Source organism: Agelaius phoeniceus, chromosome 13 (assembly GCF_051311805.1).
Source record: "Agelaius phoeniceus isolate bAgePho1 chromosome 13, bAgePho1.hap1, whole genome shotgun sequence".
In the NCBI taxonomy this organism is placed as follows: domain Eukaryota; kingdom Metazoa; phylum Chordata; class Aves; order Passeriformes; family Icteridae; genus Agelaius; species Agelaius phoeniceus.
This window is the reverse complement of record NC_135277.1, coordinates 9,810,130-9,826,354: the sequence shown is the minus strand read 5'-3', so window position 1 is coordinate 9,826,354 and position 16,225 is coordinate 9,810,130. Positions and strand designations below refer to the sequence as shown.

The following is a 16,225-nucleotide window of genomic DNA, read 5'->3' as shown; positions in this document are numbered from 1 at the left end:
AAAAAGCCTCTTCCTGACAATAGGCCTCTCTCAGCACTCAATAAATCCAAAATTTCATCTCCAAATAATTATAAATTCTACTTTTCCAGTCAGGTAAGTACCACTGATCCTGCATCCCCTCTGACTGGGCTAATGGAGCAAAGTGAAGCAAGAGAAACATTTTAAAGCGCCACCATTTGAAAAAGAGCTCTTGAAATTTCCAAGTCTTGATACCACACATATCGACCAAAATCACATTCTTCTGATCAAAGGATAGCATTCCATTGAGTTCAGACTTGCAGCCTCAAAGATATTAATTTTCTGAAGTCAATGAAGACAGTAAGACAAGAGATTTTACTTAAACTATATATTTTTACATAAAACAACTTTATGTTACAATAAAATCAGATAAAAATCACAAAGTTATATAATAAGTTCATAAAGAAAAAAATCAAGTTTTCATTTTATAGATATAAAACCCAGCATTTACTGCTACTAGGAGTCTAAATATTAACATTGACTGTCTATGGTCAATTTGAAAAAAGAAAAAAAGAGGATAGTACTTTTTTACAGCAGACAAAATGAGGTAAGAGATGTTTTTACAATGATCCAACTGTAGTAAACACTTCAGTTTTCATTGAAACATATACTAAATATAATAAACCCAAATAAAAATATACATTTAGAGCACTGCAGTGTTTTCCCACAGTTGTATATCAACAAATTGTCATTCACTAAACTTTACTTGAAACAGTAAAAACAGGGTGTATGTTTATCTTTAGTACTAAAACCTCATAATAATCTAAATATTTTGGTATAGCAGACCACACTAGTACACTCTCAGAACTTTCAACTACAAGGGATATATTCATGTTAAAAACGATGTGCTTTGTTTGTCATTCATGATGAGATTTATAGAATATTATGTTCATGATCACTATTAGGCAATTAAATGAAAACATCTAAATGCTGCAAAATACTCTTTTACTGAGCATAGCTTCCTCATCACATACCCAGGTTAATCAAAATCCTGCAAACTTAGAAGCTTAGTTCACAAATCTTACTTTTCGGTCTTTTTAGCTAGTATATGGCTAAAATAATTATTGCTGACCAGTGTTAAAAAAACAAACAAACCCAACCCAAACAAAAATACAATAGCAGACAGATTTTTCTCAAGTGCCTCTCTTGTATGTACCATTATTATTAGGTAACTAAATTAACTAACTTTCAAAATGTGCATATAAAATTTTTGGAAGTATAGGCACCTTCATCTGAAGATTGTATGTTCAGGCTACCTGCTTAAAAAAAAAAAAAAAAAAAGAAAAAAAAAAGAAAAAAAAGAAGAAGAGCTAACATAAAACACAGTAGAAAATCAAAGGCTGGACATGCAACATCCCCCAGGGATGCAAGCAAAGCCCTCCTGGCCAGGACCAGCTCTGCCCACAGCCTGCAGGAGAGCCCTCCTTTGGGAAGCACCTTCACCACATTTATCATTCATCTCCTGACCCTATTTCAGTTATCATTTCCTGCAGAGAATGGTATTTAAAATGTGCAAACTTCACGTCAGGTTTACATTCCAACAGTGAGCCTAAAGCCCTGCTGAGCTCCTGGGACATGGCACAGCATCCCTGGCCAGCCTGGGGGGCAGCTGGGGCTCTCTGGCTGTGTCTGGATTCACCTCGTGGCTGTGCATGGCTTTTCCTGACACACAGGTGCTCGTTGAGCACCATCCATGGAAAGAAAAATGACCCTAGATTAGCTTTCTGGTTTTTTGCTAAATCGTGCCCACAGCCAGAGCCTGCCAGCCCAGCCCAGGACTCCTTGCTGCCCCTCAGCTCCCAAAAGCTGTTCCTGCCCTCCTGCAAGGTCCCTGCTACTGCTGAGGCCCTGTGGGACAGGAACAGCTTCTCCTATTTTTGGCTGGAAGTGCCTGACCATAACCAGAGCTATGGCTGCCCTGCTCTCCCAGCTGTGCTGCCCTCGCACCCTGTCACCCCCTGTGTGATATGCTGAGGAATTCTGATATTTACAGGCCTGACAAGCCTGGAACTGCCTGGACAAAGGCAGGGGGGTGGTGGATCAGTGTGGCCATCCAGAGCTCATGGGCAGAGCACATCTTTCACTGAAATCTCTGCTGAAACATTAGCAAAAAACCTTGCTGCTGCTGCTGCTGCTGCTGCATCCCCTTACACCCCTTCCCTTCAGATTTAGCCCTGGGCACACATTGAGCTGAGGGAGGCATTTCAGCCTGACAGGGGTTTTATCTCTGTTAATCCATAGGCTCAGGAAGACAGCACTATATTCCTTACAAACCATTGATGCTTTGAAGAGTTTTGCCAAGATAACTCTTTGGAAGAGCCTAAGGAAGAGCTGAGGAACTCCCACCACTGCAAGGTGGTGACAGTAGCAGGGAATTTTCCTTCTGTCACTTATGACACAGCCAAAGGTGGCAAAAAATCAATAAGGAAGAGAAATGAAGACTTGGGGGAAAAAAATAAACAGAAGAGAAGAGAAGAGAAGAGAAGAGAAGAGAAGAGAAGAGAAGAGAAGAGAAGAGAAGAGAAGAGAAGAGAAGAGAAGAGAAGAGAAATCTCTGGACAATTTGTGCCCTGCTGCCAGTGTGCCCAACAAGCCACTGAGCAGTCACTGGCCAGGGCAGGTGAGCACCACGAGTGCTTTGGCTGGTACCCTTGTAAGACAATGGCAGTGCCAGGGACAGCAGGAACCCCTCCTGCTCACCTTAATTCAATGAGCAGCTTTAAAAAATTGTTCTCCCTAAATCACTCACATAAAAACCAAAATCAGGTGTTTGTCCAAAAAAAAAAAAGATACTGTCTAAATAACATTTGTTTTCTGGCCACAGATGAACCCAGTGTAAAGCTGTTTTTAGAAAGTACATCTTTTGAATGCTTGGATACAGAAAAGGACAGGTGGTGTTGAATTTCTTAAAAAAAAGAGTTTTCTTCCAGTGAGCTCACTTAGTAAAGGAGACACCAATGTAGACAGAACACTGCAAAGTACTGCATTTGCTGAAAATGCACTTCTAGGCCAAACAGAACTACTTGTGAAGTTGAGTCAGAATTGGCAAAGAAAGATTCAGCCAAGTAATAAAAATCCAAAAAGGTTAATCTTCTTTATTCTGAGCTGTGCAACAAATTTCCATTTTTTCATTTTGAAATCATTTATTCCTAATATGAGACTAAGGTATTTTTCCAAAAAAGTGACATAATATATCTAATGGAATATTCTTTCCCCTTGAAAATAACTCCATCCATTTTTTATGTCCCTTTTGCTTTTATGTAATACAAGGTACACTTGTTTATTTCTCATTTTGTCAAAACCCTTCAAACCCTGGCATTATTCAGCAGCTCTAACATCACCTCAAAGAAGCATCTCACCCAAAGGTCAGCAAGTCACACTGTGTCCTGGTGCCACAGGAGGCCAGCACAGATTTCTCTTGCTGGAGCTCCCAGGCTGAATGCCAGGCAGGCAGGATGGAGCGTGGCAGGACTGTGGGGTGCAGCTGACAGAAACGCACCAGGGAAGAGCCAAGCACGTGTCCTTTGTTAAGGAAAGACCATGTAAGTGAGGTAGGAGAGCTCCTGCCATAAAAACCACTCAGAGGGAGGAACCTGTGCCCAGAAAGGGAACTCATGGTCACCCAAGGTGAGGCACAGCCCCCTGTAAATTGTAAATGTGCTCAGGCTGGGTGGGAGTGGAGCGCTGACCACGGCATTGCTGACAGCACAGGGAGACCAGGATTAGCCCAGCACTGTGTAACAAGTAAAACCAAGCTCTGCAGATCCTCTCTTGGACAGGGGTGAGTATTTCTTGGCCCTGGCAGTGTTCAGGGCCATCCCTAAGCAGGTGTCTGCCAGCTGAACTCAGGGTGCCCGCAGGGACAGGTGAAATTCCAGCTGTGCACAAAAGGAGGGTCAGAGCACCCACAGCATGGTGTGTGCATTTTGGTGGGGGAAGGCTGGCTGCCCTGGTGCTCCCATCAGGACAGAGGAGGCATTTCAGTGCTGGGATGAGCCTCAGAGGAGCAGTGGGAGGCTCTCAGTTTGGCACAGGGGTTAGTGCTGGGCCACCAGACAGCACCAAGGAATATGCAGTGTGTGACACCATCAGTGCCCTGGGCTGGGGACAGGGACAGGCCAGAGAGGGCAGCTGCAGCTGGTGCCCAAACACTCCTGAGAACATGCACTGCCATTCTTCTTTTTTCTCTTGAAGAGGAAAAATCCAATTAAAGAGATGGAAAGCTTAAGAGAGATGGAGTTTTGGGGAGTTTAAGTGATTATACGTAGTAGCTCTCAACTTACTGCTGTTGGGAAAGAAAAAGAAAGAAGGCAATTAAAACAAGCCCTTGGAGGCCTGAAGGACAGAATTTCCCACAGCTTAAAGCTGTGTACAGGCATCCCTAAGGACTCAACATCAGAGCAATAGCAGATATGTGATACATACATCTGGGGCAAGACAGAAGAGACAGGGCAGGGATTTCTTTAAGGACACTCCATTGCTCCTCTGGTGGGCACTAAGCACCCAGAAATAACTGCCTGTGACACAGCCATGCACTGGCTTAATGTGCCACCATCAAACTCCATCTGTTTAATCGATGCAATCCCATGGAAACACTTCTCTTGCAATTTAAGAGTGGCTTGATACATTCCTAATGAACTGGATCTGAGACAGACCCGACTAAAGTGGAAAACAAAGATCTGGATTAAACCAGAAAATGTAATTTTTTCACAGTCTTTTGCATCCCTTTACCCAGCATCATGTTAAAAACAATTTATGTTAAAACAAACAGAGAAGCCCTAAGATCACTCAGCAGGAACAGGAAGATAGGGCAGGGTCCTTGGTGCAAAAGCAATGAACCACTGGGAGGAGCAGGGCCCTGACTGCCAGTATTGCTTGCAGCTCTTAATTGTGTTATCCTGAGGCTCCCAGCTGATGCAGAGACCAAAAAGCAGCATGGGAGGAGAGGAGAAGCAGGATGAGCTGCCTGCTAAATTATGGTGTATATCTGACTTTCTATCAAATAAAAAGACTAAAAATGGAGACTACTTGTGCACAACCACACACTTGCTGACGTCATTTTCAATTTTGAGAAGTCTGATCTAACCCCACATTATGCAACTGTTGAATCTTCCATGCTGGCAAAGTCTAATTTTCACACGCCTACATGCTATGTACCTGATTTTTATTTTTATTTTTAAATATCAACAGCCTAAATAAATTTTTTTAAAAAGAGACGTAAATGGTCATAACGGCTATGAAAGGTCCTAGCTTTACATCCATTGTTTCAGAGGAGTAAAAGCAAAAATACTCAAAGTCCATTCTAAAAAACAGGCAATGAAGATAAGTAACAGTAAGAGATGAAATGAAAATTCAAGGGACAATTGCAGATCCTATCTCCACCTCGGGGATTATATATTCATCTGCAAAAAAGTATTCAATGCATGTTTCATCTACAACCCACCTTTTTTTTAAAGGTCACTTTAATAATCAAGATGTGCCAAAAAAAGGAAAAAGCCCTGAAATTCCAAGAAAAGCATGGCCATTTTATATTAGTCCCTGCTGGCAAGCACTAAAACAGTGCTTACCCAAACTGTTGTCTGAATCAAGCAAATTACAATGTCATGTACACAGAAGTACTTTCCTGAATTAATTAATTAAACACTCTCAAAACAGGTTATGGAGAAAGAAGAGAAAGAAGCTGAAGGAAGTCCTTGGGGAAAGAGCAAAGCCTGGGCTGGATTCTCCTCTCTCACCTTTTTTACATCCCTGTCTCTGATGAACTGAATTTCCTTCTCACTGAAGGCCAGGGTGAATGACCTTGAATTTCTCAACACACTCTTAGAGTTGCTGAATAATCAGTTCAAGAATAAAAGAGCATTTCTGCCTCTGGGGTTGAGGGGTTTTTTTTTGGTATAACCTAACTTGGTGACTAATTCCTACCCTACTGCCAGAGAATACAGAAATTCTAGGAAAGAACTTTAATTTCCTGTGGCCATTGCCCTGCCAGTCTCTTGGGCAGAAATTTGCTTCTGAGCAACACCTCCCAGTAACCTGATGATGCTTTTCAGATTCATTTCTCCTTCCTCACTGCTGCAAAACAACAATGATCAAGTTGCACACAGAGGGGCATGAGTCCTGTGCAAACCAGCAACATAGCACTTTTAAAAAGAAATATCTGGTCCCCAGACTCAGGTGGGCATTTTTCAGAGATGCACATAATGATGGAACTAGATGGGTTCAAAACTGAAGGCCAGAGAGGTGATGCTGCTAAGCAAGAGAAGCTGCTCTCACTGACTGGTGAGACACTGACTTCAAGAGCTGGAACTCATTTCTGCATTCTTGACTTTGTGCTCTATGGGTCCAGGCAAGCACACGAAACCTCCATCAGAGGTTATCTGAAATCCACTGCATTCTTTTTGGCTGAATTGGGCCTGATTGACATGGTCCCTAAAGATCCTGGTATCTGTGAGAAGTGATTCTCCTGACTGCAGCTCATCACAGGCACATTTTACAAACTGCAGGGGCTCCAGCCAACCTCTCTGCTCCACCACGGAATAAAGTCAATTCTGCTAAGAGTGCTGGTAGTCCAGACAAGAAAAAGACTTCTTTTCTGTTTCTATGGTTGCAACAGCCCTTAAGAAAGATATAAATTTCCCTGCAACAACTAACTGCATATTCATTTTAAGGTAGATCTAGTTCCAGATTCCTGAGACAGAACCCTCGACCTGTTCCCAACCCCACAAAGCCAGAGCAGCCATATAGAAAGTTTCTAATCTCAACAGAATTCAGTGAGCAGCATGATTGGTTTGGTAAATAAACAAACAAAAAAAAAATAAAGAAACCCACCAAAAAAACCCCACAGCAAATTTTCAGCCTCTATGTACAAAACCAATGCAAACAAGTGGAACATTCTAGTTATATTTTGTAAAACACACGTTTGGGATCAACAAAACATCAAACATCCAGACCCTAGATTACAAAAAAGATCTATTGCCATCTAATTGTCAACCCCAAGTTTAGACAGTCCTTGTCGGAAATCATGTAATTCATCTATCTTCCCGTCTAGTACATCTAAAAAATTCTTTAATTCAGTTTTAAGGTTGGTCTGCCTGTGTTTGTTCTCTTCAACTTCTGTCCTTAGCGTTCTGACTTTCTCTTCAAGATCTTTGTTCTTTTTCTCAGCAGCCTTAAAGACAAAAGAGACAATAAGATGAATCATAGAGAAGAAGGGTGAGCAGCATTTCATAAATTAAAGCAACAACTGGCAGCTGGGCTGTGAGAGTTTGCTCTAACTTCTGTAAACTGATTAACACAAGCACCTCTGAGAGCAAGTGACAGGAGCGTGTCAGATTAAAAGCCCACACAGGAAAGGACACAGATTAACTGGAAAAGATGCTTTGCATCAGACTTTGTCATTTGGTTGATATCTTCAAATTCAGCTGGATTTAAACATGAACTGTGCATACATTTGTGTCATTGCTACAGTGACAGAATTAGACTCTGGGCCATCAATTACATACAGAATTATCTACAGTGGTTTAACCTTGAAAAACAAACTTAGGAAATACTGTCTGAGGAATAAAGTTGCTTTATTCAGCACTTTGGGATTTATTGGTATTTTTTAAAATTCTACTTTGCCTGATGGCTTATTTATTGATTGGATTTTACCTCATCGATGGAGACTGCTCATTTTTGTTCTCTTTTCATGTATTAATTTATTGCATTTCCACAAGACCTGACTGGAGGAGGTGATGCCCAGAGTCCAGCTGCTGCCTGGGGCAGGGCTCCTGCCAGCACTGTGGATGTCACAGCACAGGGACACATCCCCAGGTGAACTTTCAGCCTGGTGCTGAGCAGCTGTGCTCATCTGCCTCTTTCCCCAAGCCTGCCCTGCTGCACTGCAGCAATTACCCCCAGGTCTTGGGCAGCTGCTCCACACACGTGGCAGTGGTGCAGCTCCATGAGCCCAGAGCAGCACAAACATGGGATACAGGACAGCCTGGAATTGCAGGAGATGGATGCTGCATGATCCCAGGCAAACCAGTGTCTGCAGTGGAGCTACTTCATCACTCCTGTGCTGGGAATGGCACTGTGTATTTTGCATGTAATTAGCATTTTTTGTTTTTACAAACTGGACCTCTCTTGCCTTGAAACAGTGACATTTGAATAGAGAAATGCATACAGCTACAATAAAAAAAAAAAGTTGAGGAAAGGTACCAACTATTTTGAAACTAATTTTACTGCTAACTGTACCTGTAATTGTTCAGATACAGATTCACATTCTGACATTAGCTCTGGTATAATTTCACCCTGCTTTCGGAGCTCTTCCAGTTCCTTTGAAAACATAAAAGAAAAAATATTAGTGCAAGCTTCAATTTAAAACATAATGAAAATCTGAAAAGATGAAATGGCTTTGCATATTTTATTGTATTCTGCACAGTATTTGGATGGAAAATAATCAAAATAACCTGCCTGCATTCCAAAATTGCTAATTTTCTACAAGAATACATTTTTTCACTAAATTTTTTACTTTCCATTTCTAAAACAGGCAATGTAATCCCATCTCTTGCATGAATTCCATGAATTCTATTAATAAAATCTTAACCTAAGCCATGTAACTATGCAAAAGATGTATTAAATACCAGAGAAATCTGAATGGCTGTAATCCTACAAGCAATTTATAGATGGTAGCAAAGAGTAAATTAGACAATTTCAATGACATATGACAGCAAAAAAAAAAAAAAAAAAGGCCAGTGGCTTTACCAGCTGCACATAGAGAGACATCATTACAGAACACAGGAGTAATGGGCTTTTCTCCATGGCACAGCTCTGAGAACCACCACCTTCCCCCTCCCCCAAAATCTGTATTTGGTTCTGGCCTCACCACCCAAACTGAGCAGACTTGATGAAGGGAGTTAATGGAAAGAGCAACAGTAGGAATTCATGTCTCTGTTGGAAATTAAGACAACTTAACTTGAAAAAAAGTGCAAGATCCTCCTCCAGAAACTGCCCATGTAGGTGATGATCTCCAGAGAATGCAGCAGGGGTGTTCCCCTGGACTACCTGGACTTGTGCAAAGCATTTGACACTGCTCCCCACAGGAGCCTTGTCCAAAATCCAAGATGTGGATTTGGGGGAGGAAGCACTTGGTGGACAAGCACCAGGAGGGAATCAGCAGCTGCTCTTACATGGCAATGCCACCAGCACACTTCATGTGGGTTTGGAGTCCAGGCCATGAAAGATTACTTATGGGTAGTTTAAAGCTAATTGAGAACATGCTAATGTAGGCATGAATTTTTATAACAAGTTAGGGTATTTTCAGTGTAAATGGAAGACAGGCTTGTAAAATTCACAAGTCGATCAATTTTCTGGTTCATTTGGTACAGTAAAAATGTGAACCTTGAGGAGAATTCTAGGAGAGAATAAGGGCTGTTCTATGTGCTACTGCCACAGAAAGGTTGGGAAGACAGCATTACAATTTCCTTTGAAATAAAGAGCTGAAAAACACTATATTTATGACAGTGTATCAAAATCCATCTCCCTAAACTATTTCCTTCCAGCACCAGAAAACCCCTTAACAGCAGAGCTTTTAAGAGCACCAGAGATTGCAGAGATGTTGTAATGGCACATGGCAAACTTTCCTGCACTGCTTTTCCTCTTCAGCCAGCTCAGAGCATTTGGTTGGTGTGACAATGGAAAGAAAAGAGCTTCTCAGTATTTTCCCCACTGTTCTGGGGTTCCAAACCATCATTCCCCTTAGAAAAATTAACACCCTGTAATGTCAAAAATGACAAACTGGGGTACTCTGTACTCTAGATGAATCTGAATTTCTCACTCCTGGCTTTAGTCCTGAGATCAGAGTGAGAACATAAACCAGCAAAGCTGCAAACTATGAGCCATCCAGAAAAGAAACAGGACTTGTTACACAAATGCCAAATTATTTTCTAAATGATGTCTTTTTAATGGCAATCCTGATGTCTACAGGAATTTTTGGCACAGGGAGAGTCAAATGAATCTGTTCTCAGCACACATCTGTCTGGCACTGGGCACCAAGTTTCAACACTGGCTCTTCTACAAGGACAAGTGTTGTGTACATAAAAGCATCTTTTTTTCTAACCCCTGCCAAATTACAGTGTGCAGCCACAGCACATAGCACATCATGGAACCTGGATGGAGAAACACTCCCAAACAAGGGACTGTACGTGGAAAACCTGGAAACAGGCAACACCCAGGACATCAAGCTGCCTCTGGTGGCACGTGAGCCACTCCATAAATCTACACCCAAGGACAGAAGCAGACAGTCCCACTCAAACATGAAAAATGCCATTTTTGTGTTCAGGGCACTCACCAGCTCTTTGTCCTGAAGTTCTGTTTCCAGCTCCTGGAGACGTCTACTCAACTGTGCATTTCTTTCCTTCTCTTTGTTTATTTCATTGCACTGTTCCTCCAGTTCTTCAATCTTTAAGAAATGTCAGACATTAGGTGAAATTGTTCAGATTTCTGAAAATCTGGGGCAGAACACAGCTGATGAAATGGACATGGGATCTGTTTCCTAAATCACAACATTTGATTCACACAACCAAATTATCACTTCTTTCCTTCAAAAGAGTCAATTTACACATCCACTAGGAAACCCTGGGTCTGTATTTATTCTCTCTTACAATCTCTCTTGTAACTCAGGAATGCACAAAACACTGGGCTGCTAAAATAAGTGGAACTGGGGATAAAATCTGCACTTCACTCCTCTGAAGCCAACACAAGGCTATGAGGAATGGATTTTCTTAACACACTAGGAGAAGAAATCTCTTGGGGGTTGCTTATTATTCTAGCTGGTGTATGAGGGACACAACATCAAAACTTTGGGGGGAGAACCAGTTCAGAGCAACATCTGCAGCTTTGTTCTCTCGCCCAGGGATGTGCTTTGCTCTCTCCAAAGCTCCTGCTGCCAGCCCTGGACTCAGCTCCCAGGAGATGCACTTCCCACAGGCCAATGGACCAGCTCATTAAAGTATGTACTTTAATTCTCAGCTCCATGTTGCTTTGGGATTATAACTTCCCTCATTTGAAGGTAGAGCAGTATGCAAAAAACTCTGACCCAATTAAAAAAGGAGAAGGAACTTCCCAGGGCACTGCAGTGGTGCAATGTGAGCTCTGAGCAAGGAACCTACTTGGGGAAAAACCTCAGAAAACCTCCCTGTACAGAGAAAGACAGCACATTATACAGACAGCACTGCTGCACAATCTGGCCACCAGCATGGGGACTTTGAAGAGGCAGTAAGAGCAGTGGTGTTTTAATAATCTCCTCTTTTCTAGTACAGCTGCTGGGATGTGGCATGTGTTGATGAGAACAACTTTTCCCTGCAACAGTACAGAAAGGGAAATAACTACCCTGCAAAAGATGGTATTTTCCCATAACACACTGTTCCAGTGCCTCACTTCCCCCCTATCCACAACAGACTGGATATAGGAACCCAAATCATGTAACAACTAATATTAATTTGTTAATGTAACATCAGTTAATACAGCTCTGGTTTGATCTCTGCATTTCCAGTGAGCACCCATAAAACACCAGTGAATGAACAGTGAATGCTGGCCTCAGAAAAAAGAGTGTTGTTCCACAAGGACTTTCAGTGCCAACAAACAATCCAAACCTCCTCCAACAGTGAAATACTACTTGCAGCCTACTGACACACAAAAAGACATGAAATTCCTTCCCTCTTCAAAAGCAAACACTAAACAAAAAAATATCCTCACCAGACTGATCCAATCTGACCTCTACTTCAAATGTCCCAGTGATCCACCTAAGCAGCAGGAAAAGGATCCAGCTTTTCCAAAAGCATTTAGGATGAATAGGGTGAAAATATCTCTGCAAAAGCAGTGCTCATGGAAACCAGGATCCCCCATGCCCAGGATCCCCTGTGCCCATAGGGGCTGCTGCAGACAGCACAGCATTATCTGAGATGGTACTAATGACTACTCTAAACCTTCACAGATTCCTGACTTGTTCTCTGCTGTAGCCATTGCTACCCTCCATCTTATACAACTGAGAGATGTGCTCAGTAATGAAGGGGAAAGGCTTTTGATGATGCCTGTTGGCAAGTTTCTGGATGAGATGTGCCAGGTGTTAGTGCTGGAGGTCCCAGCTCACAGCCACAGTGCTGAGGAAATAACTCACATCCTCATTGCACACTGCTGGGATTTGCTTCTAATCCTGACTGGCTCCCAGGCTGGGTTCCTATGGGTAGCCAGGCCACAACCTTGCCTTCTGCTCATCCATATCTGGCAGTATTTAAGTGAGCTTTGACAGGCATATGCAATAGCAGTCCCACTTTTAGAGTCTTGCTGACACCAAGTCTCCCAAATCCTGACTCAGGGAGCTTCAGGTGGTGCAGCAGCTCCTCTGCTCCCTCCTGCCCGCTGTGTGCAGAGGGCAGCAGCTGCCTGAGCTCCCCATCCACCTCCCTTTCTTTCACAGGCCAGCTCCATCTGCCAGCACACACAGCGAGAAGCCGCAGAGACCCCAGAGCAGGAGCCCTGGTGGCAGCAGCTGGCTGCAGGGGCGGCTCTCCTGGGCGTGTGTTCTCTACCTTGCCCCTCAGCTGGTCGTTCTCCTCCTTGCAGGCTGAGAATTGCTTCTTCCAGTGCTCGATGCTGGCTGCTGACTCCTGCAGGGCCGTGGACAGCCGCGCGTTGCTCTCCCGCAGCGACTGCAGCTCCGTCTCCCACTTCTTCACGTTGGATGAGCTGAGAAAAACAGGACACCGTGAGGTGGTTTCACCTTGTGTCCCTGCGAGCTGCTGTTCTTTACCTGCCTGCAAACCCCCCCACCGCGGTGTGTTCACCATTAATTTGTTGCAATAGGAGGAAGAGCACTCAGATGTGTGCAATTGCCTTCAGCCATGACATTCCCGGGGAGAACAAAAGCCTTAATTTGACCGCCTCCGTCAAAACAAAGGGATCCACCAAGCCCAGCAGCAGTGCCTGTGTCTGGAACAAAAGCCCTGCTGTCAGAGCAGGCTGTAGGGGCCACTTGCACACAGGGGTCTCCCCTGGCAGGTCCCTGCAGCCCCTGAGCTGTGTGGCTGCAGCACCTGGGGCTGGGCACCTGCAGCCCAGCCACTCTGCACATCTGCAGATGGCACAGCAATCCCAAATGGAAGATTTCAGGGGGTTGACATGATCTATATTTGAATTTATTTTAATGCTGAGTCTTAACTATAAAAGTGTTACATAATGCTGCAGAATTAAACTACTCATTCCCCAAAGCTTTGAGCTGCAGCACAGAGCACAAGATTAGAGGGTGAACGGGAGGAAGGCTTTGAAACTCCCTGTGTGCTACTTGCTGCCTGCCTGTGGAGGTGTCTTCAGCAAGAGGAATGAGCTCACATTACTGTTTGAAGCAGGTTAAGCTACTGAAATGTCAATAAAGAGAGAAGTAGTACTTCAAACATAATATATGCAACCTTGAATTGCTCACTGGAAAATGCTGCTTACAGTGATGCTTTGTTTTTTAAATACTTTTTTAAGAGTAGCTTGATCTTGTTAGATTTTCCTTCCATTCACAGATACACATTCACATGCAAGAGGCAGACAAGGCAAGATCCCAATAGAGAATTACTCTATTTTAATGTTGTAACTTTGCATATTGCAACGCCTGTATTTTCACTACAGCTGCAAATTACTCTTCTCAGCATTTCCAAATTATTTATCAAAGCAAATAGCAAAAAATGTGATTTCAAGGGGCTCTGTCCACAATTTAGAAATATCCCCTAAGATTTCCAAGCACTCTGATGAAATTATACTTCTCACTTCAACTTTTTATGGTTGAGTTCATTGCCTTTCATAATTTTAAATATCCATATCTATTTTCATCAAAGTAAGTGTAGCAAACTCAAAGAAAGATTGGCTTCACATGTTATCAGCAGCAATTGCTCCCCTATGACTCTAATGTTATTTCTGTAGTTCTAAAACTTCCCGAAAGAAGATGGTTATAATAGTTGGCATCAGCAAAATAAAAGAGGGCTTATTTCTTCACAAACTACATCAGGAATAAATGAAATGGGAAATATTTCTCAACCGGATACCAGGAGATACTTGCTAAAATCTGTTCATTCGTCCGTTCTGCAGCACCATTTCAAATTAATTGCAATCTGAATAATTTCTGTTAATATGATTATCCATCAGATAATTACAGCACACTTTTCCAATGCAATTTATGCTCTACAGGAACTTCACCTTTGGGCTAGAGCAAATTTTAATTTATCATTCTCAGATTTGAGATGTGCCTCAGCAGGGCCCCCGTGCGATGCCTTCTCGTCGTCGGTGCCATTCACACTTGAAGCTCGGGTGGAGGAGGGTGTTTCACGTCCAGACTCCTGCAGCACAACACACAAACCAACACTGGGTGTCTCCTGCATCTCCTGCAAGACCACAACACCAATTTCTTTGCAATCTTGATCCCACACCACTTGGCTGAGACCTCGGCTCTCCTGGCAGAACAGTGGTAACACACACATACCCTTTTCATCTTGGCTGCAAAGCTGGTCTGTTTAAAAAGAATGAAAAAATTACAGTGATACACAAATGGAAGTTTCAAGTGTTCAAAACTTTAAAAAAGTTTTTTTTCCCCGATAAGGCTTGTGTTTTTCAAAAGTTGTTTGGTTTTTTTAAGATAATGAAACAATACAACACACAAAGTACAAATAAACAAACAAAAATAGCACTGCTCCTACAAAGACATAATATTCACACACTGCTTGGTGCTGACCATCAACAGAGAACAAACAAAGTGAACTACAAAGACCACAACAAAAGTCTTTACAGAATGAGTGTCCAAAGTCAGCCACTCAGATTGATATTTGTGGGCCCCACAAATGGGGGTGGTTGCAACACTAAAACCATTCAGCAGCTTTTCCTGATCATTCACCTGAATTCCTCTCTGATCAAAATCTACCTTTCCTCCAGACATCAGCCCAGGCCAGGAACACCTGCTGAGCAGGGCTCACTCTCACTAAAGCAATGCACATGGAAATACAGCCAACCCTGCAGAGACCTGGGACCACACTCAGTTTCTCCAGTTTGCAGGAAACCCAGACCTCGCTGGGCACTGGGGCACTGGTGGCACCAGGATGCTGCCCAGCAGAGGGTTCTGTGCAGATATACAGCACAGGCTTCTTCCAACACCCCTAAACCCCCTGCTCCCACACCACAGCTGCCCAGGAACACTGGACACAAAGTCAGGCAAAGCAAATGCCACAGGAGTGGGCTGGACAGATGACAAAGAAGGATATTGATGAATCTCATTTATTCTCTGCTGAAGCACTACACTGCCTGACTGCCCAGTGACTCAAACTGTGTTTAACAGTACAAATCAAAGGATGTATAGCTTTGCCTGTTATTAAAAAGTTGTAACAGCTCAAGGACTGCTGAAAATATTAGATTTAAATGAAAGTAAAGAGTATGGACAGATGAAAAATATTCCTCTGACAATGCTAATGTCCAGCAGCTGACAATTACCTTCAGCAATCTCCACTTTATATACTTTCAGCTGGCTGCCAGAAGCTGGCACAGTCCATTTGAAAATTTAATTTTAAATTATTTATCCTGTATATGTACAGGTATTAAAGCTAAATTACAAACCTGTGAATGATTGCTTGAGGTTTCAATTTTCTCTTGAGATCTGTCTCTTGCAAGTTTGGCAGCTTCTTTTACTTCTTGGAACTTCTCTGCAAACTAGAAAAAGCATGAAAGATATTTATCAACATGATTTATCATCTATTAAACCATTAAGATTGCTATCTTCATATGGTATAGGTGTCCAAAAGTGAACAACTAATTTTATTAATTTAGAATTTTTGGCAAGAGAAAACATTTTAATTCTTTGGAAGGATGGCTCTTCCAAGAGAAGTGTGGGTGTTTGTAAAAGAGGAACATCTCTATAACTCTGGCCAACCACAGTAAAAGCCCATGGAGAAAAAGGAACTGTTGGATTCTCCTGGTTTGATTTGGTTCTGTTTATTTCCTCCTCCTTCTCTGTTTCCCTTGGTGCTGACAGTGTATTAAAGACAAAAGTATTAGAGACATATGTTTGGATAAAAATAGTATCAATGTCTTCCATTCCTAAGAGCAAGTGAATTCAATTAAAGAATGCAAATAAGTTCATCTGCAGGAGGTAAGCAAGGGATTATCAAGACACAGGAAAAAGGAGAAGAAAGTAGATCTCAAT

General features: G+C 42.5%; 1 protein-coding gene across 3 annotated transcripts in view; it reads right to left on the bottom strand.

Annotated features, from left to right (window-relative positions):
* Nucleotides 1–314: 314 nt before the first annotated feature.
* Nucleotides 315–16,225, bottom strand: part of HOMER2 (homer scaffold protein 2) — a 60,440-nt gene continuing 44,529 nt past the window's right edge. Inside the window, exons 4-10 of one of the 3 annotated variants that reach the window (XM_077185314.1) lie at nt 15,640–15,732; nt 14,519–14,545; nt 14,236–14,420; nt 12,588–12,744; nt 10,349–10,459; nt 8,254–8,334; nt 315–7,186 (exon numbers count right to left, since the gene is read on the bottom strand). In XM_077185314.1, the coding sequence (XP_077041429.1) occupies nt 6,998–7,186; nt 8,254–8,334; nt 10,349–10,459; nt 12,588–12,744; nt 14,236–14,420; nt 14,519–14,545; nt 15,640–15,732 (843 nt within the window). In that variant the 3' untranslated portion in view covers nt 315–6,997. The remainder of the gene's footprint in view (nt 7,187–8,253; nt 8,335–10,348; nt 10,460–12,587; nt 12,745–14,235; nt 14,421–14,518; nt 14,546–15,639; nt 15,733–16,225) is intronic. The other 2 variants (XM_054642361.2, XM_077185315.1) reach the window with 2 other exon arrangements.